A 26,377-nucleotide genomic window follows, 5' to 3' on the forward strand; every position below is an offset into this window, starting at 1 on the left:
CATGTAGAGTCCATCCGTTCACCTTTTCTGCATCGCACAAAGACACGGTGGTTGGAACCAAAGATCTCAAATTTGGACTCATCAGACCAAAGCACAGATTTCCACTGGTCTAATGTCCATTCCTTGTGTTCTTTAGCTCAAACAAGACTCTTCTGCTTGTTGCCTGTCCTTAGCAGTGGTTTCCTAGCAGCTATTTTACCATGAAGGCCTGCTGCACAAAGTCTCCTCTTAACAGTTGTTGAAGTGATGTGTCTGCTGCTAGAACTCTGTGTGGCATTGACCTGGTCTATAATCTGAGCTGCTGTTAACCTGCAATTTCTGAGGCTGGTGACTCGGATAAACTTATCCTCAGAAGCAGAGGTGACTCTTGGTCTTCCTTTCCTGGGGCGGTCCTTATGTGAGCCAATTTCTTTGTAGCGCTAGATGGTTTTTGCAACTGCACTTGGGGACACTTTCAAAGTTTTCCCAATTTTTCGCACTGACTGACCTTCATTTCTTAAAGTAATGATGGCCACTTGTTTTTCTTTACTTAGCTGCTTTTTTCTTGCCATAATACAAATTCTAACAGTCTATTCAGTAGGACTATCAGCTGTGTATCCACCAGACTTATGCACAACACAACTGATGGTCCCAACCCCATTTATGAGGCAAGAAATCCCACTTATTAAACCTGACAGGGCACACCTGTGAAGTGAAAACCATTTACGGTGACTACCTCTTGAAGCTCTTCAAGAGAATGCCAAGAGTGTGCAAAGCAGTCATCTAAGCAAAAAGTGGCTACTTTGAAGAACCTAGAATATAAGACATATTTTCAGTTGTTTCACACTTTTGTGTTAAGTATATAATTCCACATGTGTTAATTCATAGTTTTGATGCCTTCAGTGTGAATGTACAATTTTCATAGTCATGAAAATACAGAAAAATCTTTAAATGAGAAGGTGTGTCCAAACTTTTGGTCTGTACTGTATATATATATATATATATATATATATATATATATATATATATATATATATATATATAGTTGAAACTAGAAGTTTACATACACTATATAAAAAGACACCTATACATGTTTTTCTCAATATCTGACATGAAATCAGAATAAACCTTTCCCGGTTTAGGTCAATTAGGATTACTATCATTTTTTAATATTTGCAAAATGCCAGAGTAATGAGAGAGAGAGAATGTTTTAAGGCATTTTTATTACTTACTGCAAAGTCAAAAGTTTACATACATTTCATTAGTATTTGGTACCATCGACCTTAAACTGAATGACTTGGGTCAAACGTTTGGGATATCCTTCCAAGTAACCACAAGTACGTGATTTGCATATACAGTATGTGCTCACATGCTGATTAGACATACTCGGCTTCTCTCAATACACTTGAGGCAAGTTTAGTTACAACGTGGCTGGAAGTATGCAAACTGCTTGGAGTCACGTGACTGCCTTCGCTCACCACATTACCGGTAAATCCTGACGGGAAGCGTAGTGCTTGATGTCAGGATTCAAAAGTCTGCAGACTGCAGTCACACTTAGTGATGGCAGAGTTTTATCAGAAGACAGGACAATCCCTTTAATATAGCTGCTTGTAATATTCAAATTTTGCAAGTTTTGTTTGATACAGACCCAGACCGCCTTCATATTACCTGTATTCTACGATCAGACCTGTGACCTCACAGTTCAACTATGTACTGCTGTCTAATAACACTGTTCAACAACAAAATTGTAAATTGAACAAAAGTAGCACATTCGTATAGATTTGATGCTGCTAAAAATGAAAATGACAGATAAAATTGATAATTAGCTCTAGTTTTTATTTTAAAAGTGTCGATCATGGAGAATTTTAATGCAGTAAATGTATTGAAGCAAACACATTTTTTCATATTAGGTTGGCAATTCAAAGTTGAAAGAGAGTATCTTTGCTGGCCTACAGATTAGGGAGCTCTACAAGGACATTCAGTTCGATGACGTACTTCAGGCTGTTGAGTGTTGAGAAGGCAGTGGTGAATAGTTTTAAGAGTGTTTGTTCAGGATTTTTGGAAAACAAACTTGTGTCCAATTACAAAGAGCTGGTGGATGAGATTCTCATGTGCTACCACAAGCTTGGGGTACCCGTGTCTCTGAGGATTCACTTTCTCCATTCCCACCTTGACTTCTTCCCAGAGAACTGTGGAGCCATCAGTGATGAATACGGTGAGAGATTCCATCAGGACATTGCGGCCATTGAGAAAAGGTATGAAGGGAGATGGAGCTCGGCAATGTTAGGAGACTACTGCTGGACAATCAAGACAGACGCTAGAGAGCTACACTACAAATGGCAGGCCAAGGGAAAGCACCCAACTTGAAATTGCAATAAATGTAGTTATTTAGTTACTTATTATGTACTTTGGCCCATGTAATGATAGTTTGTTAACAAGATTCCCAATAAATGTGTTGAAGATTTATGCAAATTTCATAATGAATTGTGCATTTTATTAATTTCATTGCCCTACATCTCCAATATGGTAATATTCTGTTCCCTTATGGTCACATAGAAATGTAAATAATCTCATTTGAATATATTTACAAAGAATTCATGAAAATTCGTTGAACAGTGCAATTATTCCCATTTCTTTATTTTTTCAATAAAGAAGTGACTAAAGCACAAAAAGAACAGTTGACCTTGCGAATGCGCTCTCAGGCCTGTTTCCCATACAATTATACCTATACTTTAGCGCTTTAGCAACTGCCTATATTAGATGTAGTGTTTTTTCAGAGCTGTCAGCCCATTTAAAGCATGGGTAGCCATTAGGCAAGGTATTCCAGTGCTGCTTGAAAAGAGTGAGCCACCCTTTATTTTACCCTGCTTGGTCAGCAATATCAGCACCCTATAAGCAATAAACCAGAATGGATCACAGGTATAGCAGCCATGCTCTCTTCTTTCATTGTGTGGGCACAAACTATGTGTGTGAGCAATATTTTGAAGATTAGTTCTCCTCCAAGAGGATGAAATCTGTATTTCTAGTGCCAATTATGGCATGTAGCCTGATCTTGTAATGAGCCTTCTCATATTACTTAAAGAAGTTGTCTGGTCTTTTGTTAAAAGTCTGCAGTCAATCTATGTGACTACAGACTTCTGAATCCTCACAGTGTGTGCCGCATTCTCTAGGGTCGGCAGCGGGATAGGTCAATGACGTGACCGAAAGAATGCAAAATACATACTTCTGGCCGCATTCAGAATAGACATGGGGTGGCTCAATAGAAGTGAATTGAGCGAAGCCTCTCACATCTAGTCATAATGTGGCTGTAAGTATGCATGTCGCATACTTGACGTCACATGACCTCCGCTCTCACCATTGACACCGGAGAATCCTGACAGTGTGCATGATGTGAGGATTCAGAACTTTGCAGTAACATAGAGTGATTGCATATTTTAACAAAAGACCGGACAACCCATTTAAGATATGTCAAGAAACCAGAGTCTTCTTACAAGGGAAAAGACCTGCATTTGCAGACAGCTGTTTTGGGATAACAAAACCCCTTGGACCTCCGTTAAAGGTCTCACACCCGGCCAACTAGCACTCTACTCTGCACTAAAGAAGGGCAAAGAGCCTGAAACAGCTGTCTGCAGATGTGTTTTTCCCTTTAATTTAAGACTCTGGTTTGGCTAAATAATCCTTAGTTGTGTGGCGTTAAAGGGTCATACATTAACTTATAACATCGCTACCCTCGATAGTTGGCACTAAAGAGACAAATAGAGAGCTAATTTGCTAAGGAATATTGCATGGTCTACATGACTTCCTTTGCCGACTTAGCAATCTCCAAAAGAAGAAACAATACCCCTTAGGTGAACAATGAACTGGAGCTCTGTGGGAACCCCACTCCTGCCAGCTTGTTATTAAATTACCTGGACAACACCTTTTTAAATGAAGTAATCCCCCTTGTAAACTGAAAACACCATATACTCACCTCTTGTACTGGCACCGTTCCAGAAATGTCAACGGCAGGTTTCTTGGAATCTGCGTGACATTGTTATGTCATGTGAGCCCTGCAACCAATCAACAGCTGCTAATAGCTGCTGCACTATGACTTCTTCAGGTTGTCCGGAGCTCTCACCTTTGGACGAGCCTCAGACAAATGGAAGTAGTGAGAGTGCAGCAGCTCATCAGCGGCTACTAATTGGTTAGAAGGGTCATGTTACATAACAAGTTACAAACCCACCGCCGTTACTGGAACAGCGCCAGTACAGGAGGTGAGTATATGGTGTTTGTATCTAAAAAGAGGTTGTCCAGGTAGAGGATAATCTCTTTAATATATAATGTGGCCACAGATTAAATGTCTTCTCTGTCTTTTGGCTAAGACTAATTGTAGAATTTGTTCTTATCAGAGCTAGTGCTATGACATGTGAGCTATAATTGCCAAAGAATACAGAGAAAGCCTTCGAGACCAGCAATCAAGGAAGCCTTTAAGACTATGCCCCAATTCATCAAGACCAGCGATGTTCACACCAGTCTTATGAAGGAGTGTGTTGGAGTCAGATGCTCCTAATTTATTAATCATGAATGATGAGGGTCTGACAAGTGGTGGGGGCTTCTGTGCGCCTTGTAAGAAATATTACTCAACTCAGGGATTGGAGTAAGATTTCTGGCTTAAGGGACAACACAGCTTATCATGAATTTGCATTTTGCAAACATTTTGCAACTTTACAAAGCTTTACAAATGTGAATCGTGGCCCTAGACTTTGAAGATCTTCCAGCAAAAAAGACTTTTCGATGAAAAATATTATTGACTAATATCTTCGGAACATCTCCACCTCTTAATGACTTTGGCACCTCTTGCAACTGTCATGTGCATCTGCTAGACATATTACTCCAACCAGAAGCTAATGTACATTTCTGATATAATATAAGCTACATTTTTGTGGCATAAATCTTCAGAAATTTGTAAGGCATTCTTGGCTATGTTCTATGCCTGATCCAGGCTTAGCTTTGCCCACTTTTCAAAAAGTTGGTGGACCTGGCTGGGACTTGGGTAAAAACACTGAAAGTCACAACATTTTTGCCCAATTTTGAGTTGCCCAAAATGCTGCGACATTTCAAGCTGTTTTATGCCAGAATTCAAGGTTATACTGCTTAATGACTGAGGACCTATGCATTTTTGCTAAAAGTTTGGAAGACTGCAGCACAAATTTAAAGTTCTGGCTAGCACAAATCACTCACTTCCACTTTATTATGAGGTGTTTAGATTCGTATGTAAGTACTTTACCTGAAATTCCATATTATAGTTTTCTCTGCAGAATTCTCTCAGCTTCGGGTACACCTGCTCTCTTAGGGCATTCCTCTCTGCTTCTGTATCTGCATAGAGCATAATAAAAAAGAACATTAAAAATAATTCTAAATTAAAAATAAAAACAATAGCCATTAAGACAAAGTTATGCAAGATGAAAAGGGCCACAGTAAAAGAACCCGGTATGAAATACAACCAATCTCTTGGAGTACAGAGGATATAAAGTGATGGAAATATCTAATTCTTTTGCAGAGACCGGGCAGCTTTAAAAAACATGAGAAAACATCCTGGCGGCTTTTATCTTGTTTGAATAATCTAATTCTACAAAATTAAATCATATTTTTGCATGTTGCTGTAATGCCATTTGCAAAGGATTTAGAACACATCAGTTATGTGTTCAGCTATGTCTTAATGTCATGGATATAAAAACCACATGTCAGGATGAAGTCTTTGCATACAATCATAAAGACATTAGTATAAATAGGACAAGTTAGTAGTTTATGAAATACACAAAGGGGTTCTCCAGGATCAGCAGACTAAGGGTAGTTATTGGCGTAAAATAACCAAATAAACCCATTGCTCCCCAACTTTCTCTTTCCCCCCCGCAACATCACTTGAATTGTACAACACCGGCCTCAGCGGTCTGTAAATTCCCGCGACTAGTGAGTGGTCATGTGACTCTGTAGTTGATTTATTGTGTATATTTAACTAGATATCTTTATAGCTGGGGAACCCTATAGCACTATAATAAAGCACATGATTTATTTGTTTTTAAAAGGGAACCTGTCATTAAATTCCTGTTGCCTGAACCACGGGCAGCATGACTCAGAGCCTACAACCAATTATATTTTTCCTTTAAAGAAAATAGAGCGTGAAAAGTCAGCAGGGGCTATAGGGAGAGATGAGACTAGTAAGTGAAATGATCTCGATGGTCCAGATGGATGGAGTGGAGGATGGCTAGTTGATAGACACCCCATGCAAACACGGCTACGGCGCTAACAAGGAGGAGGTGGAGTAATGTTTTGGGCTGGAATCATGGGGAGAGAGATTGTCGGCCCTTTTAGGATCCCTGAAGGGGTAAAGATGAACTCCATAATGTATGTTGAGTTTCTCAAACAGCACTTCCTTCCATGGTTCAAGTAGAAGAACCGTGCATTCCGCAGCAAGATCATTTTCATGCATGATAATGCCCCGTCTCATGCTGCATATAACACATCTGCATCTCTGGCTGATATGGGCATAAAAGGGGACAAACTTATGGTGTGACCCCCATGCTCCCCTGACCTCAACCCCATTGAGAACCTCTGGAGCATCATCAAAAGGAGTGTCTATGATGGTGGGAGGCAGTTCACATCTAAGCAACAGCTCTGGGAGGGTATTCTGTCCTCATGCAAAACAATTGAAGCAGAAACCATCCAAAACCTGACAAATTCAATGGACGAGAGAGTTCAGAAGCTCCTTTCGAACAAGGGGTCCTATGTGCAAATGTAACATCACCTAGAATAAAGTTTTGAGTTGAAAACTGTTTGATTTCAGTTTGTAATAACCTGCTAATGCTTATAATTTCAAAAATGACCATTTTTTTGTTCTTTATTAAAATGAAAAGGTTGAAAACTCTGCTGTGCATAATAATTTGGAACATGCATTTTGAGTGCAGTTTGAGTTTTTTATTTTTTTAAAAATATACTGTTATCATAGGCAGTTTGTACAAAAACCTTTCATTTGTACTCTAATAGTTATTTGACTGGAAAATTACAATGACTGCAATTCATATAGGTAATGTGGGAAAATCTGAGAAAATATTATTTGCATAATAATTTGGAACACAGTGTATTTAGAGGGAGCTTGCATTGTGCAATATGTGGACAAGGTCTTCTGGCTTGTTTTTAAATGTTTTTAATTGTCTCCATGTGTGTGTATCATTTTTTGAATAAATTTGTACAAGTTCCTTCATTTTTGGTGTGCATATCCATTGTGAATTGTTTCTTTTTCTCTTTTTGTCATTGCTTGATTGTTATCAATGCAGGATATAGCACCCTTACCTTCATTATATAATATAGAATATATTGGGTATTTTGGTGCACCCCACCATCTTGTTTTGATTGAATTTTTAAATTTTTGGCTGTATACTTCTAGTTGAGGTGAGTGTTGTGCATGAAAACCATGGATAGCACTCGTTTGAGAAAATCGGTTGTGCACACGAGCCCTTAAAATAAGAGTCTGCTGTAAGTAAATGGTGCTGTTTACTTCAGAATTGGCAAATATTTTCAGCATCAGAGTTTTCAGTGATTTATTTATTGCAGCCTGGTTCAACTAGGAAACTGGGAATAGCCTCATCTGGTATGTGGATTTTATTGCCCTCTTTTCAAATGTGTCTGTGCCATTTATAATGGTTACAGTTACAAAAGCCAAATCTACATCACTCATAGAGCTTTCCATACTATACTTACTTTATGCATGAACATGCAGCTTCTCCTTTCTATGTTCCTTTATTTATTTTTTGTTGCTATAGCACCAACATATTCCGCAGCACTTTACAGTACAGAAGGAACAAAATAAGACATTACACAGTAGCACAAAATTCAACATATAACTAGAAGAGTAAGGGCCCTGCTTGCAATCTTAGAATATATGAGGAAATAGGGGTGACACAAAAGGTAAAAAAGTGCATGTCGCATATAATCCAGCCATTAATACAATAAATAGGGGCATTACTTTGTGGATATTGGGAATCTACCGGTTTGTCCTTAGTAGTATATTCCTGACAATTGGTGCAGCATGAGAGAAGTCCTGGAGATGGGAATATGATGTTCAGATTATAGAGCATGTTTGTCTTAGGTCACTAGCAGAATAGAGATCACGGGTAGGATGGTAGACAGACGTGAAAGAGAAGATACAGAACTGTGGAGATCTTTGTGGGTGAAAGTGATTAATTTACATTGCACTGTGTAGCAGATGGGCAACCAGTGCAATAACTGGAACAGAGTGGAGGCATCAGTGTGGTGGCTGGACAGAAATATGACCCTGACTACATTCAGGATAGATTGAAGAGGGAATAGTTTATTAAAGGGAGACAAATTAGTAGAAAGTTGCAGTAGTCTACATTCGAATGATTGAAAGTGAAGTGAGAGTTTTCCGCAGTCAAAGGCAAAAAAGGTTGAATTCTAGAGATGTTTTTGAGATCCAGGTGGAATGACCGAGTAAATGATCAGATATATGGAGTGAAGGAAAGATCAGAGTCAATTATAACCCCAAAATAGCAAGTGTGCTGCTTTAGAGTTATGGTAGAACCACTCAAAGAAAGGCAAAATCTGGTTTAAATAGGTTATTAGAGGGAATAAAAAACACAAGGAGTTCAGGTTTTGACAAATTCAGTTCTAGATAGATTGAGGAGACACTGATATTTTGCAGTAATGCGAGGGTGGTGTCACGAGAACGTGTTTAATTGAGTGTCAACAGCATAGAGATGGTACTAAAAACCAAATCTTCTGATGGTTTGTCCAATATTAGCAGTGTACAGAAAAAAGAGAAGGGGAAGAAGAGGCAGCAAATGACACCGTGAAGGAGTCGTTAGAGAGGTGGTGGTAGGAGAATCAAGAAAGAGTAATATCCTTTACACCAATAGAGCAGAGCATAGTGAGGAGCCGATGGTCCACAGAGTGAAATGATGCAGAGAGATCCAGGAGAAACAGCAAGCAGTAGTGACCATTAGATTTAGCTGTCAGTAGATCATTAGAAACTTCAGTAAAGGCAGTTTCTATAGAGTGTAAAGAGCGGATACCTGATTGTAAAAGTCAAGAAGAGAGCTATTTGAGAGACAGTGGATTACATGAGAGAGGACCAAGCGTTTCAGGAGTTTAAAGATGAAGGGAATGTTAGAGACAGGTCTATAGTTAGTACAGCAGATCTGGTCAAGGGAGGGGTTTTCTTAGTAATGGATCTCTAATGGTGTGTTCGAAAGATGAGGGAACGATACTGGAAAAAAGAGGGAAAGGTTAAATATTTTAGTTAGATATACAGTGACAGCCGGGGAGAGGGACTGAAGGAGGTGAGAGGGAATAGGGTCACTGGTGCAGTTAGTAGGGCTAGAAGAAGCTAGGAACCTTGCCAACTTCTTCTTTGACTGGCTCAAAGACTGAAAGTGAACTTAATGAAGTGCGGGAGGGAAGAGGACGTTATTAGATCGTTGTTAGATATTAGGAGATTGGGAGAAAATTTCCTGTCTGGATATGGTCAATTGTTTCTTTGAAGTAATAGGCCAGATCATCAGCACTGAGGTTGGTGATAGGGGTCTGCACTTTAGGGCTGAGGAGGGAGTGAAAAGTGTCAAAGTCGTTCAGGATTGTTGGATATTGATGTGATGTTGGTGGGGAAGTAGGGTTGTATGGAGAGATGTTATGTTTTAACCCCTTTACAACGGGACCAATTTCTGTTTTTTCTTCCCCTTCTTCCCAGAGCCATAACGCTTTTATTTTTCAGTCCACATAGACATATGAGGGCTTGCTTTTTTGCAGGTCGAGTTGTACTTTTGAATGACATCATTCATTTTACCAAAAAGTGTACTGAAAAATGGGACAAAAAATTCCAAGTGGGGAGAAATTGTAAAAAAACCCACAATTCTGACATTGTTTTGGGGAATTGTTTTTACGTTGTACATTTTGTGGTAAAAAGGACTTCACAGTATTATTAATTTAGTGGTGAAAAAAATCAGAAGTTTGCAAAAAAGAATTAATTTGGGTTGTATCGCCATTTTCCGAGATTTGTAACGTTTTTATTTTGGAGCTGTGTGACGGCTTATTTTATGCAGAATGAGGCAATGTTTTTGTTGATACCATTTTGGGATAGATGTGACGTTTTGATTGCTTTTTACAACATTTTTTTTGTGGAATTGCAGTGACCAAAAAAACATAATTTTGGCATTCATTGATCGGGTTATTTATTTTTATATTTTGATAGATCAGACTATGTGTTTTTTTTTTTTAATGTCTTTATTTTTAATGGTGGAAAAGGGCGGTGATTTGAACTTTTATGTTTCTTTTTTTGAAGCTGCGATTGTCTGATTGCCTGTTTGGCTGATATTAGGAATGCTAGCCCATGACTGGGATCACTGCAGCAGGACATTGCTCCTAGCAACCAGGAAGACGACTGCTGTAGGAAGGAGGGAAATAGGAGTGCAGCAAAGGCCAGACAGATGTTGCTGCTAGGGAACTCTATAATTAGGCGGACAGACAGGGTCATCTGCTGCCGAGACCGTGAATGCCGAACAGTGTGTTGTCTGCTGGGTGCTCGGGTTCGACATATTGCGGATCCGATAGACAGATTGCTGGGTGGGGCTGGAGAAAACCCAGCGGTCATGGCACACATCGGTACCAATGACAAAGTTAGAGGGAGGTGGAAGGTCCTTAAAAATGAGTACAGGGAACTAGGAGAGAAGCTGAAGGCCAGGACCTCCAAGGTGGTGTTTTCAGAAATACTGCCGGTGCCACGAGCATCACTAGATAGACAGCGGGAGCTTAGAGAGATAAATAAGTGGCTCAGAAATTGGTGCAGGAAGGAAGGGTTTGGGTTCATGGAGTACTGGGCCGACTTCGCTGTCGGCTACAGGCTCTACAGTAGGGACGGGCAGCATCTCAATGGGGAGGGTGCAGCTATTCTGGGGGAAAAAATGGTCAGACGGATGGAGGTGCTTTTAAACTAGGATCTGGGGGAGGGAGGGTATTCGTGCTAATAAGAGGATAAATAGAGTAGACAGAGAGAGTGGGACAGCAGGGGTTATAGAGCATCTAGGGGGGCTGGGATAAGCAAGGAAAGTAGGGAGCTGAGTAGGAGTAACAAATGTGCTAATGGTATTAAATGTTTGCTGGCAAATGCAAGAAGTCTCGCAAACAAAATGGCTGAACTGGAGACTCTCATGTCGGTCAAAGAATATGATGTGGTGGGTATTACGGAAACCTGGCTGTATGAAAGCCATGACTGGCTGACAAACATGGAGGGTTACACTACATTTAGAAAAGACAGGAAAGACAAAAAAAGGTGGAGGGTGTGTATTTTCGTAAGATCCAACTTAAAACCTGTGATCAATGACAACATTGGGGGGGAGCTGCAACAATGTAGAGTAAGTCTGGGTTAACCCTAGAACGCATGATCAGAAAAATCTACTTTTTCACATACCTGGGGCCTTTTAGGCCCGTGTGCAAATAACATGGAATAACTCAAACAAAAATGACAAACAACTATATGCCTGAGGAATACCTAGAGTTTCAAAATTCTACCTAAAGTAATCTTGCAGAAAATAGAAAACAATTAACAGGGCGGGCCTGCGAGGCCCCAGGTATGTGTTCTAGAGTTAATGTACATGGGGATGGCCATAAGGGAAAGCTTTTAATTGGAGTTTGCTACAAGCCTCCTAATATAGCTGAACTGGTAGAGGACGAAATGCTGGAACAAATTAAAAAGGCAGCAAATAATAATAGGGTCCTTATTATGGGGGATTTTAACTATCCAGATATCCAATGGGACATAGAATCGTCCAGTTGTGCTAAAAACTGCAAGTTCTTATCCACAGTTCAGGACAATTACCTCTCTCAAATGGTAGATGAACCGACCAGGGGAGGTAATCTGCTGGATCTGGTTCTGTCAAATAGACCAGATACTGTTTCACATCTACAGGTCTGGGAGCATTTGGGAAACAGCGACCATACTATGGTAAGTTTCAATGTAATATTCAATAAAACATTTCAAGAAGGAAATGCAAAAACCTGGAACTTTAGGAAGGCTAATTTCAACAAATTAAGGGAAGAGCTCAATCATGTAAACTGGGACCATGTTATGGTAACTGGGGATACCGAACGTAAATGGCTCATGTTTAAGGAAATACTACTAGAATCCTGTTGAAAATGTATACCTTCTGGTAATAAAATGTCCAGGAACAAAAGAAACCATTATGGATAAATAAGACAGTACAAAGTCTAATAAGACAAAAGCAAAGGGCAATCAAAATCTTGAAGGCCGAGAATACAGAAATAGCATTTCAGGAGTATAAAGACCTAAATAAGAAATGTAAAAAAGAAATCAAGCTTGCAAAATTATCTACAGAGCAACAAATCACCAGCAACATTATAATAAATCCCAAAACATTTTATACATACATCAATGCCAAAAAGAAAAAATCAGATGGTATCGGCCCCTTAAAAATCGGTAAGAACAAGATAATTATAGAGGACAAAGAAATGGCTGAGATATTAAACAGGCACTTTTCATCCATGTTCACCAACAAACCGTCCGTTCCAGGGATCTTTCAACAGGGCAAAAATCAAAGTTCACCACCTAATGTAACTAGTTTAACACAAAAGAAGTATGCCTGCGTCTGAGCAAATTAAACATTGACAAATCCCCTGGCCCAGATGGTATTCATCCACGGATACTGAGGGAATTAAGCTCAGTAATTGACAAACCACTGTATCTCATATTCTTAGACTCTCTGGTAAGAGGGGTAGTGCCACAGGATTGGAGGATAGCCGATGTGGTACCGATATTTAAGAAAGGTAAAAAGGTGGAACCAGGTAACTACTGTCCAGTAAGTCTGACATCAGTAGTGTGCAAAGTTTCTGAGGGCATTATAAGAGATAACCTGCAAAGTTATATTGCAGAGAATAATATCATAAATGATAATCAACATGGATTCCTTAAAAATAGGTCTTGTCTAACCAACATGTTGGGGTTCTATGAGGAGGTAAGTGCAAATCTGGATGTTGGTAATGCAGCGGATATGATTTATCTGGACTTTGCAAAGGCATTTGATACTTTACCACATAGCAGCCTTATACTGAAGCTACAGAAGCAAGGACTTGGGAGAACTATATGCAGATGGGTAAGAAATTGGCTAAATGATAGGAAACAAAGAGTCGTCGTAAATGGTACGTTGTCTAAATGGGATATAGACAGCAGTGGGGTGCCGCAGGGATCTGTGCTAGGACTGATTCTTTTAAACCTCTTTACTAATGACCTTGGTGATGGGATTGACAGTAAAGTGTCAGGTTTTGCTGACGACACCAAAGTATGTAGGATATTAAACTCTGATCTTGACGTTACAATATTGCAGAATGATCCGAATAAGATGACTGAATGGGAAAACACTTGGCAGATGAGGTTTAATGTAGATAAAGGTAGAGTAATGCACCTAGGATGGAGTAATCCTATTGCTGCATAAACATTAAATGAGAGTATACTCAGGACTACAGAACAGGCGAAGGACTTGGGTATTTTGCTTACAAGTAAGCTGAGCAGCAGAACTCAATGTCAAGCAGCAGCCGCAAAAGCAAATAAGATTTTAGGATGTATAAAAAGAGAAATAAAATCCTGCGATCCCAATGTATTGTTAGCCCTTTATAAATCACTGGTGAGGCCACATCTGGAATATGGGATTCAGTTTTGGGCTCTACATTTTAAAAAGGATATTCAGAAGATAGAGTCAGTTCAAAGGCCTCTAGATTATTACAAGGGATGGAAGGCCTCTCATATGATGAGAGGTTGAAAAAGTTGAGTCTGTTTAGCTTAGAAAAACGATGCCTCATAGGAGATATCATTTATATGTAGAAATATATGTGTGGTCATTTATGTGTGGTCAGTACAAAGGACTAGCACATGACTTATTTCTTCCAAAGACCATACTAAGGACCAGGGGGCACTCATAACGGGTGGAAGAAAGGTGATTCCAGCACCTAAACAGGAAAGGGTTCTTTACAGTCAGAGCAGTCAGACTGTGGAATTCCCTACCACAAGAGGTAGTGATGGCCGACACTATAACAGCTTTCAAAAAAGGGCTGGACAATTTCCTCAATGCACATAACATTGTGGGCTACAGCAAAATTAGACAAAATATTACACCTATAGTAGTATGTTTAATATATGATAATACTAATTACATAACTAGTATCATAATTAGGTTTGATCCAGGGTTCTAGGACTGATCGCCTTTTCTTGGGGTCTCGAAGGAATTTTTCCCCGTGATGCAAATTGGCTGAATGTGTCCTGGGGTTTTTGCCTTCTTCTGGATCAACAGATTTAGGCATAGGGATTTTAGTAATACCATTACTAGAATCACAAGAGTAATACAAAATATGTTGTATTATAAACGGGTTCATTTTTAATTGTAATAGTGAAGCAATAATAAAAACGGTAATAATACATTCGTGAGGCCTAGTCCCAGTGAGTTAGTGTAGTGTTAGTGTAGGGAGTACAATTGGGGGAGGAAGGTTGAACTGGATGGACCAAGGTCTTTATTCAACCTATGTTAATATGTTACCACTTTTCAAGATTTTAGAATAGATTGTGTGTATTCTGAGCTAGAGGTTCCTAGATGCACCATCTTGCTACTAAAATAACTGTGTTGTATTGCTACTGAACCAAAATCTATGTGAGATCTGAGATCTGGAGAACTATTTACGTCTACAGGACATGGAATATACATCTCTGGTGGTCTACGTTAATGATTTCTACTTATGTTCTATAAATAGGATAACAATTCTGTGGATGATTCCTTTCATAGTACATCGGAGAGATCTGAACTCTGTTTTTTTTCTGATTGAGAGCAACCCCCCCTTTTTCTTTCCATGTAGAATGGTAGAATGATTATTGCTAAAATCTCCCATTTTGCTGTCTCTAGCTTAGCAATTGATGGCAATTTATCTGCACGCAGCTTTTCAGACTGTATAAACAAATACACACAAGACTATAAGATTCCTATTTAGGTTGTGTTTTTTGCAGGATGAATTTCGCTATCTATTACTCTCCAGCTTAATATGACGGATGGTAAATGTGACACTATAGAAGGCAGCGAGGGACAAGTATTCCCAAAACAACTGAGACGTTTGCCAGGAAAATGTTCTGATCATTAATAGCTACACAGAGACTGTTTCTAGACTGTATGCGTGTGTGGGAATGTTTTAATTAAAGTATTTCTCAAAAAAGTAACACTCTATGCAAATAGTGATGATAAAAGACATAGGGATGATCAAAACCACAATGATGGTGGACTGTTTATCTCATGGTAGCTCATCATGACATACGACCATAGGTGCAATTACATTCTGTATGTGTAGTGGTGGCAAAATAAGGACCTCACACAAATATATATTGTAAGAGTTAATGTTTTTTCTTAATTTGTGCTTTAACATCTTTTTTTGTTACATTTTTTTTTACATATTGTCCAAAACAACCAATATCTTTTTTAATGTTTAAACGGACTGTCCTGTGAAGAAAAGTTGTTCCCCACATGATCTATGATAACTTATAGATAGTGGGGACTCACACCAATTGACAGAATGGGACAGTTTTGTCCTTGTTAGAATGGAGTGATAGGGCACATGCCCACTGTCCCATTCATTTTCTATGAGTCTGTTGGAAAAAGCCAAGCATAGTGCTCGGCAGCTCATCAGAAAATAACCCCTGAAAAAGCATTGGTGAAACGCGCGTCGGGTGTCGGTTGTTTGGTGGGTGAGTCCTATTGTGTCTCAGCATAAAAAAGGAAGAAAGAAAAGCCTCACCAAGTGTCTATTTTGTATTGCCACTTCCATCAAGTAAATGCATTAGTCCATGTTCGCTGACAAACGGTGAATATCCCAAAAGTAAGGTAGATTATTGTATCTTTATAAAATCTTCAAATTTTATTCATGCAAAGTATAAAAAATAAACCACCATGACATAGATTAAAACCAAGCTATCACTGTGACGCGTTTCTGGCATTAGGGCCCTTAGGCCACGGCTCCACTATCAGTATTTGGTCAGTATTCGGTCAGTATTTTTTCTCAGGAGTGGGAGCCAAAACCAGGAGTGGGTGATAAATGCAGAACTGGTGCACTTGTTTCTATTATACCTTTTCTCTGATTGTTTCTCACCTGGTTTTGGCTCCCTCTCCTGTTAAAAAATACTGACCGAATACTGACCAAATACTGATAGTGGGGCCGTGGCCTTAGCTGTAGGGTGTAATAGCACAATTCTCATACATTGCAGTGCTGGTGCATTGTAATGCATGAGACCATTAATTATAGTAATAAAAGTTGAAGTCCCATAGAGGGACAAAATAAAAAAATAACAAAAAAATAAGAAGATTGAAAAAATTATTTAAAAAACCCCCAAAACCCCCCACAAAATAAAGAACAGAAAATTGTACACCAATAAATACACATTTATGTAAAATTAAAAATAAAACAAAAAAGTACACATATTTGATATTGATGCGTCCAGAACGACCCGATCTATAAAATTGTCACAAAAATTGACCCCTACATTGAATGCCGTAAAAAAAAGAAAACAAAAGTGTGGCAAAAAACTATGCTTTTTCATCATACTGCTGGAAAAAAAGTGGAATAAAAAAAGATGGTGTATAAGAAAGACATACCTGAACTAGAGCAGGTGCAGAGAAGAGCGACCAAGGTTATTAGAGGACTGGGGGGTCTGCAATACCAAGACAGGTTATTACACTTGGGGTTATTTACTGTGGAAAAATGAAGGCTTAGGGGTGATCTTATTACTATGTACAAGTATATGAGGGGACAGTACAAAGACCTTTCTACTGATCTTTTTACTCTGAGGCCTGAGACGGGGACAAGGGGGCATCTTCTACTTCTGGAGGAAAGAAGGTTTAATCATAATCACAGACGCGGATTCTTTACTGTAAGAGCAGTGAGACTATGGAGCTCTCTGCCGCATGATGTTGTAATGAGTGATTCACTACTAAAATTTAAGAAGGGCCTGGATGTCTTTCTTGAAAAGTATAATATTACAGGTTATATATACTAGATTCCTTGATAGGGCGTTGATCCAGGGAACTAGTCTGATTGTCATATGTGGAGTCAGGAAGGAATCTTTTTCCCCAATGTAGAGCTTAGTGTTTGCCACATGTTTTTTTTGCCTTCTTCTGGATCAACATATTAGGCTATGGGTTGAACTAGATGGACTTTGTCTTCCTTAAACCTTAAAAACTATGTTACTATGTAAGATCAAAAAGTCAAATATAAATAAAAATGGTATAGCTAAAAATGTCATCTTGTCCCACAAAAAACAAGCCACCATACAGCTCAGTGGAAAAATAAAAAAAGTATAGCTCTCAGAATATAGTGATGCAAAAACAATATTTTTTCTATAAAATTGTTTTTTATTGTGTAAAAGTGACAAATCATTAAAAAAATTAAATAAACGTGGTATCTCTGTAATCGTACTGACTCAAAGAAAAATTCTGCCTTCTCACTGTAACCACATGGTGAATGGCATAAAAAACTGATTTGCTTTTTTTTTGTTCATTCTGCCTCCCAAAAATTGGAATAGGAAACGATCAGAATATATTATGTGCTCAAAAATGATACCAATAAAAACATCAACTCTTCCAACAAAAAACTAGTCCTCACATGACTCTGTCAGCAGATAAAAAATTATAGCTCTCAAAATATGGTGATGCACAAACTTTTGAAAAAAAAAAGAAAAAAAAAAAAGTTTTTTTAGTGTGTGACAGCAGCCAAACATAAAAATCCGATATCTATCTGGTATCGATGTAATCGAGTAAAATTCTTAACCTGCTGTTGATTTGTTTATTCTGTCTCCCAAAGATCAAAGTAAGACTTGCCTCACATTTATGCGGCGTTCTACGCTGAGCGCATACACCGGAGTTTCCGTGTAAATATCTGAAATACGTGATTCAGACAGAACCCCTGGAGGAAGATTCCCTATAATGAGGCAGATGGAGACACTGTAAACGCCGTTTGGCCTATGATCTGGCCGTACCCGTCTTTTTAGGCATGCATAAAAGCGCTGTCAGCCACAGTTTTGCACACTTCTTAAAAGCCGGATACCACTGAACAAAAGTCACACAGAGTCCAGAATATCTCTGCTGCCTCATTAGTGAATTGATTCCTTGGGAGTTTCATTTGAATCACATATTTTGTAGATTTAGATGGAAACTCCAATGTACAGTACAGACCAAAAGTTTGGACACACCTTCTCATTTAGAGATTTTTCTGTATTTTCATAACTATGAAAATTGTACATTCACACTGAAGACATCAAAACTATGAATTAACACATGTGGAATTATATACTTAACAAAAAAGTGTGAAACAACTGAAAATATGTCTTATATTCTAGGTTCTTCAAAGTAGCCAGCTTTTGCTTTGAAGACTGCTTTGCACACTCTTGGCATTCTCTTGATGAGCTTCATGAGGTAGTCACCGGAAATGGTCTTCCAACAATCTTGAAGGAGTTCCCAGAGATGCTTAGCACTTGTTGGCCCTTTTGCCTTCACTCTGCAGTCCAGCTCACCCCAAACCATCTCGATTGGGTTCAGGTCTGATGACTGTGGAGGCCAAGTCATCTGGCGTAGCACCCCATCACTCTACTTCTTGGTCAAATAGCCTTTACACAGCCTGGAGGTGTGTTTGGGGTCATTGTCCTGTTGAAAAATAAATGATGGTCCAACTAAACTCAAACCGTATGGAATAGCATGCCATCAAGATGCTGTGGTAGCCATGCTGGTTCAGTATGCCTTCAATTTTGAATAAATCCCCAACAGTGTCACTAACAAAGCACCCCCACACCATCACACCTCCTCCTCCATGCTTCACGGTGGGAACCAGGCATGTAAAGTCCATCCGTTCACCTTTTTTGCGTCGCACAAAGACACGGTGGTTGGAACCAAAGATCTCAAATTTGGACTCATCAGACCAAAGCACAGATTTCCACTGGTCTAATGTCCATTCCTTGTGTTCTTAAGCCCAAACAAGTCACTTCTGCTTGTTGCCTGTCCTTAGCAGTGGTTTCCTAGCAGCTATTTTTGCCATGAAGGACTGCTGCACAAAGTCTTCTATTAACAGTTGTTGTAGAGATGTGTCTGCTGCTAGAACTCTGTGTGGCATTGACCTGATCTCTAATCTGAACTGCTGTTAACCTGAAATTTCTGAGGCTGGTGACTCGGATAAACTTATCATCAGAAGCAGAGGTGACTCTTGGTCTTCCTTTCCTGGGGCGGTCCTCATGTGAGCCAGTTTCTTTGTAGCGCTTGATGGTTTTTGCAACTGCACTTGGGGACACTTTCAAAGTTTTCCCAATTTTTTGGGCTGACTGACCTTCATTTCTTAAAGTAATGATGGTCACTCGTTTTTCTTTACTTAGCTGCTTTTTTCTTGCCATAATACAAATTGTAACAGTCTATTCAGTAGGACTGTTAGCTGTGTATCCACCTGACTTCTGCACAACACAACTGATGGTCCCAACCCCATTTATAAGGCAAGAAATCCCACTTATTAAACCTGACAGGGCACACCCGTGAAGTGAAAACCATTTCCGGTGACTACCTCTTGAAGCTCATCAAGAGAATGCCAAGAGTGTGTAAAGCAGTCATCATAGCAAAAGGTGGCTACTTTGAAGAACCTAGAATATAAGACATATTTTCAGTTGTTTCACACTTTTTTGTTAAGTATATAATTCCACATGTGTTAATTAATAGTTTTGATGCCTTCAGTGTGAATGTACAATTTTCAAAGTCATGAAAATACAGAAAAATCTTTAAATGAGAAGGTGTGTCAAAACTTTTGGTCTGTACTGTAAGTGCTCAGCGGAGAGCACAGGATAAATGTGAACTGATTCAAAATGTTCTGTATCACAAAATGCCACCAATAAAAGCTTATACTCAACCGACTAAAAAAACAAGTCTCCACTCAGGTCCATCATATGGTAACAGAAATATAGGGGGTGTCCACATTACTGGTAGCACAAAGGCTCTGGAAAAGTGACGCGGCTCCCTCCAAAAGAAATCCAGTAAAATCTGTGCTTCCAACTAGTGATGAACGAGTATGTTCTGTTAACCCTTTCGCCGAGTATGCTCAGGCAAGCACCGAGTAGTTACAGCTGCTCGGTGTTATGTTTAAATCACTCCCGTGTGCATGATTTGCGACTGTTTGACAGCTTTAATACATGTGAGGAATGATTGTTTCACTGAGCAGCTGTAACTAATCGGTGCTCGCCCGAGCATACTCGGCGAAAGGGTTAACAGAACATACTCGCTCATCACTACTTCCAACTCCTCCTGAGCCCCATAATGTGCCTATACCGCAGTTAGCGTCCACATGTTTGCCATTACTATAGCGAGGAGAGTCCACTTCATTTACGGGATTCGTGCCTCCAGAAGCACAAACTGGGCACAATGTATTGGCACTACAATGGCATATTTGCATTTTCACTTAGCAACATCCATTGCTACTCTTGTCTGGAAAATGTCCAATGAGTCAAAATCATCACTACACCTGTAGATGAATTCCCAGAAGGGTGTAATTTCCATATTTGGGTCAATTGAGGGAGGTTTCTGCTCTTCTGGCACTTAGGGGCTTTATATATGGAGTCCGCAAACTGTTCTACGAAAATGTGTCCCCAAAAGTCAAATAGCGCTCCTTCCCTCCCAAGCCTCGCTGTGTGGTCAAACAGTACTGTGCAGCCACATATGGGGTATTGCCTTGTTCACCAGAAATTGTGTAACAAATTGTGGTAATTTTTAACTATTTTTCCTTGTCAAAATGTAAAATATGGGGCTAAAACAAGTTTATAGCGGTAAAAATATTTTTTTTCCTTCACTGCTTAATGGTATAAAATTTTGTCAAAAATATGTGGTGTTAATATACTCACTGCACCCATAGATGATTTCATTAAGGGGTGTAGTTTGCAAAATGGGGTCACTTATGGGGATACTGCTGTCCTGACACCTCAGAGGCACTGCCGCAAACCATTCCAGGCAAATCTGCACTAAGATATGGTGCTCCTATCCTTCTGAGCTTTGCACTGCACCTAAAAAGTAGTTTATAACCATATATGGGGAATTGCCGTATTCAGGAGACATTGCGTAACAAATTTTGTGGTCCATTTTCTCCTATTATCCCTTTTGAAAATCAAAAACTTGGGCCTAAAACATAATTTTAGTGGAAAAAGATCCCAGCGGAATGTTATACAATTCAGTGAAATACCTGTGGGTTTAAAATGCTCATTACACTCCTAGAAGAATTCTTTGAGAGGTTTATTTTCCAAAATGGGGTCACATGAGGGAGTGAACCTTGGTGACTCTCCAAATAAGACACAGCATTAACATTTTATTCCAGACAATTTTGCACTCCAAAAATCAAATAGCGCTCCTTCCCTCCCAAGCCCTGCTGTTAGCCCAAACAAGAGTTTCTGAGCACATATGGGGTATTCCTGTACTCAGGAGAAATTGCACAACAAATTATGTGGTCCATTTTCTCCTGTTACCTGTGTGAATATGAAAAATTTGTGGCTAAAACAACATTTTTTGGGAAAAAAGGTAATTTTTAATTTTCACGGTCCAATGTTTTAAAATTCTGTGAAACACCTGTGAGCTCAAGATGCTCTAACTACCTCTAGATAAATTACTTGAGGGGTGCATTTTCCAAAATGGGGTCATTTGTGGAGCATTTACACTGTTTAGGCACATTAGGGTCTCTGCAAACGCGACATGGCGTCCACTATCCCAGACCGTTTTGCACTTCAAAAGTCAAATGGTGCTCCTTTCCTTCTGAGCCCTGCCATGTGCTCAAACAATATTTTTACATCACATAGGTGTACTCAGGAGAAATTGCACAACAAAATTGGATGGTCTATTGTCTCCTGTTACCCTTGTGAAAATGAAAAATTTGGGGCTAAAACAACATTTTTGTGGGAAAAATGTATTTTTCTATTTTTACTACTCAACATTATAACATTCTGTGAAGCACTTATGCGTTCAAGGTGCTTTCCACACATCTAGATAAATTCCTTGAGGGGCATAGTTTCCAAAATGGGGTCACTTGTGGGGGGGTTTCCACTGTTTAGGCACATCAGGGGCTCTGCATACACGACATGGTGTCCGCTATGTATTCCAGCCAACTTTGCACTTCAAAAGTCAAATGGTGCTCCTTCTCTTCCAAGCCCTGCCGGGCACCCAAACAGTAGTTTTTCACCACATATGGTGTATCACTGTACTCAGAAGAAATTGGACAACAAATTGTAAATACCATTTTCTCCTGTTACCCTTATGAAAATGAAAAATGGAATATTTTTGTTGGAAAACTTAACATTTTCATTATTTTAATTCCTGTGAAACGCCTAAAAGGTTAATATACTTACTGAATGTGCTTTTGAGCGCCTTGAGGGGTGCAGTTTTTAGAATGGTGTCATTTTTTGGTATTTTCTGTCATATACAGGTTCTTCTCACAAAATTAGAATATCATCAAAAAGTTAATTTATTTCAGTTCTTCAATACAAAAAGTGAAACTCATATTATATAGTCATTACAAACAGAGTGATCTATTTCAAGTGTTTATTTCTGTTAATGTTGATGATTATGGCTTACAGCCAATGAAAACACAAATGTCATTATCTCAGTAAATTAGAATACTTTATAACACCAGCATGAAAAATTATTTTAAAATCCGAAATGTTGGCCTACTGAAATGTATGTTCAGTAAATGCACTCAATACTTGGTCGGGGCTCCTTTTGTATCAATTACTTGTATCAATTGTATCAATTACTGCATCAATGTGGCGTGGCATGGAGGCTATCAGCTTGTGGCACTGCTGAGGTGTTATGGAACCCCAAGTTGGTTTGATAGCAGCCTTCAGCTCGTTTGCATTGTTGGGTCTGGTGTCTCTCATCTTCCTCTTGACAATATCCTAGAGATTCTCTATGGGGTTAAGGTCAAGCGATGTGCTGGCCAATCAAGTGGACAGCTGCCAAGTCCTGCTGGAGAATGACATTTCCATTTCCAAAAAGCTTGTCGGCAGAGGGAAGCATGAAGTGCTCTAAAATTTCCTGGTAGACGGCTGCGCTGACTTTGGTCTTGATAAAGCACAGTGGACCTACACCAGCAGATGACATGGCTGCCCAAACCATCACTGATTGTGGAAACTTCACATTACACCTCAAGCAGCTTGGATTGTGGCCTCTCCACTCTTCCTCCAGACTCTGGGATCTTGATTTCCAAATGAAATGCAAAATTTACTTTCATCTGAAAACAACACCTTGGACCACTGAGCAACAGTCCAGGTCTTTTTCTCCTTGGCCCAGGTAAGACGCTTCTGGCGTTGTCTATTGGTCATGAGTGGCTTGACACAAGGAATACGACACTTGTAGCCCATGTCCTGGATGTGGTGGCTCTTGAAGCAATGACTCCAGCAGCAGTCCACTCCTTGTGAATCTTCCCCAAATTTTTGAGTGGCCTTTTCTTAACAATCCTTTCAAGGCTGAGGTTATCCTGGTTGCTTGTGCACCTTTTTCAACCACAGTTTTTCCTTCAACTCAAATTTCCATTAATATGTGTCACTCCAGGTGTGAGTGCAACACAGAGAGTCACGCCAGGTGTGAGTGCAACATAGAGGGGAAAGGGAAAGGGAGCCCAGACACTAGGGAAAGAGGGAAGAGGTGACCTCCTAATCTGGACTAGCATCACCCTGTCTCCCCCTAATGTCCCTATACAGCCTCTGCAGATGTCGCCGATCACGTGCCTCGCCCTACTATCCCTGGTGTAAGGCTGTAGCTAGAGGAGAAAGAAGATGAGCACTAGTCAACCTCCGCTAGCACTCTAAAGACAAAAGGGGAATACAACACAGGGAAACAACAACTCAGCTTTAGAAGAACTCCAACAGGGCACACAGCCTCAAGACTCCAGAAAGGACGTGATGCTGCTTCAGCCAAATTCCAAGTATAAAAGGTGACGCCCACCTAGACACACCAGGTATATATACGGACAAGACTAAAGAGAGGTAGTCACTGGGTCCTAAACACAGCCTCCTATCTAGGCAGCTGTTGCATTGCCAAACGTGGAGATCTCCTGCAAATTATTGCAGGGTGACTGTATCCTCTGACACACTCGTGACAATATGCTTGGATACAGCACTCTGTGAATATCCTGCCTCTTTTGTAATGACCTTTTGTGGCTTATCCTCCTTGTAGAGTGTGTCAATGGCTGCCTTCTGGACATCTGTCAAGTCAACAGTCTTCCCCATGATTGTGGAGCCTACTGAAACTAAGGGACCTTTTTAAATGCTTAGGAAGCCTTTGCAGGTGCTCTTTCTTAATTATTCTAATTTACTGAGATAATGACTTTTGTCATGACTGTAAGCCATAATCATCAACATTAACAGAAATAAACACTTGAAATAAATCACTCTGCGTGTCTCTGTCTGAAGCCTTTATAGACTGCACATGCAGACACTGAACGCATACCGCGATCTCCAGCGTCATACTTAGATACTTACCTGACCGGGAGGAGCATTGCTGCGGCACCTCTCTTTGCCAGAGACCGGGACAGGAGTGAGGCGTCCGATCGGATCGGCGCATGCGCATAGCGCTATCCGGCGCCATTTTACTGAAGACACATTTGCTCAGGTGCCGCATTCCTCCCTCTGTCTCCGGCAGAACAGGACAAGAAAGGTGAGTATAAGTGTTTATTTTTTTGTATGTGTATACAGCGTGAAAGGGATGAGGGGTTCCACACATACCAGGATTGGGGGGTGAGGGGACCATGCATACCAGGATTGGGGGGTGAGGGGACCATGCATATCAGGATTGGGGGGTGAGGGGTACCACGCATACCAGGATTGGGGGGGTGAGGGGTACCACACATACCAGGATGAGGTGTACCATGCATACCAGGATTGGGGGGGTGAGGGGACCATGCATACCAGGATTGGGGGGTGAAGGGTGCCATGCATACAAGAATAGGGATGAGGGGTACCATACATACCAGGATGGGAATAAAGGGCACCATGCATACCAGGATGAGGGGTACCATGTATACCAGGATAAGGATGAGGAGTGCCATGTATACTGGGATTGGGGATGAAGCGTGCCATGCATACCAGGATAAGGATGAGGGGTGCCACGCATACTGGGATTGGGGGTGAGGGGTGCCATATATACCGGGATTGGGGGTGAGGGGTGCCATGCATACTGGGATTGGGGGTGAGGGGTGCCACGCATACCGGGATTGGGGGTGAGGGGTGCCATGCATACCGGGATTGGGGGTGAGGAGCACCACGCATACCAGGATAGGGATGAGGAGTACCACGCATACCAGGATAGGGAAGAGGAGTACCACGCATACCAGGATTGGGGATGAGGGGTGCCACGCATACCAGGATTGGGGATGAGAGGTGCCACGCATACCGGGATTGGGGGTGAGGGGTGCCATGCATACCAGGATTGGGGGTGAGAGGTGCCATGCATACCAGGATAAGATGGTGGAGACAGGATGGGGGCAGTGCAAATACCAGGAGGGGGGCAGCACATACCAGCATGGGAGACCATATACCAATAAAAATGCTCGCCACCCGGGCATAGAGCACATTCAATAGCTAGTATAATATATGACTTTCGCTTTTTGTATTGAAAAACTGAAATAAATTAATTTTTTGATGATATTCTAATTTTGTGAGAAGCACCTGTAGTCTTTCAAAATCACTTCAAATGGCCCGGCACCTCCTCATTTCCACGTCGTTGCGCGGATATCCTACACTACTATTTTTAAGGTAAACAGTGTCTCCTGGGCAATCTGTGAACTGATGAAGATCTGTGTGTTGGACTGAAATGTCTTTCACATTCTGCATTGCATACATGAAATAATAAAAAAAAATATTTTTTTCATCATATTTGAGTGCCAAGTTTCATATCCATAATAAAAGAAATATGTCAATCGAGATCTCCAATGTTGATCCAACAGAATTCAAACCACCATGAGGCTAAAGTCATTTTTCTCATGAAATCCTTACAGACTCTAAATATAGCAACTTTAATACAACCCTGGATATTTACAGGAATCTATTACATAGGATCTGTAATATTAAATATTATTGCTTTTACAAAAAACATCTAGATCCATCTTGGACTTATTGAATGGATCAACCATCAGATGACATAAGCATATCTATCAAGCTAAATGTGCCAGAATTCTGATGTCATTTGGGCTAAAGAATTGTCTTTCATGACTTGCTCCCTACTTATGAGGAGTTTTATACACTTTCTGTAGCTTATCTGACAAGGCGGTGTAGCCACTATGAAAAGGTGTGAGGCTTCACTTATAAGGA

At 40.2% G+C, this 26,377-nt stretch overlaps 1 protein-coding gene across 1 annotated transcript in view; it reads right to left on the bottom strand.

The window, feature by feature from the left end:
* NWD2 (NACHT and WD repeat domain containing 2) overlaps nt 1–26,377 on the bottom strand; it is a 296,706-nt gene that overhangs the window by 168,260 nt on the left and 102,069 nt on the right. Inside the window, exon 2 of the mRNA XM_073646243.1 lies at nt 5,246–5,334. Coding sequence (XP_073502344.1) covers nt 5,246–5,334 — 89 coding nt within the window. The remainder of the gene's footprint in view (nt 1–5,245; nt 5,335–26,377) is intronic.

The sequence above is a fragment of the Phyllobates terribilis genome, unplaced genomic scaffold (assembly GCF_046119375.1).
Source record: "Phyllobates terribilis strain yellow unplaced genomic scaffold, ASM4611937v1 Scaffold_1__5_contigs__length_1240528914, whole genome shotgun sequence".
In the NCBI taxonomy this organism is placed as follows: Eukaryota; Metazoa; Chordata; class Amphibia; order Anura; family Dendrobatidae; genus Phyllobates; species Phyllobates terribilis.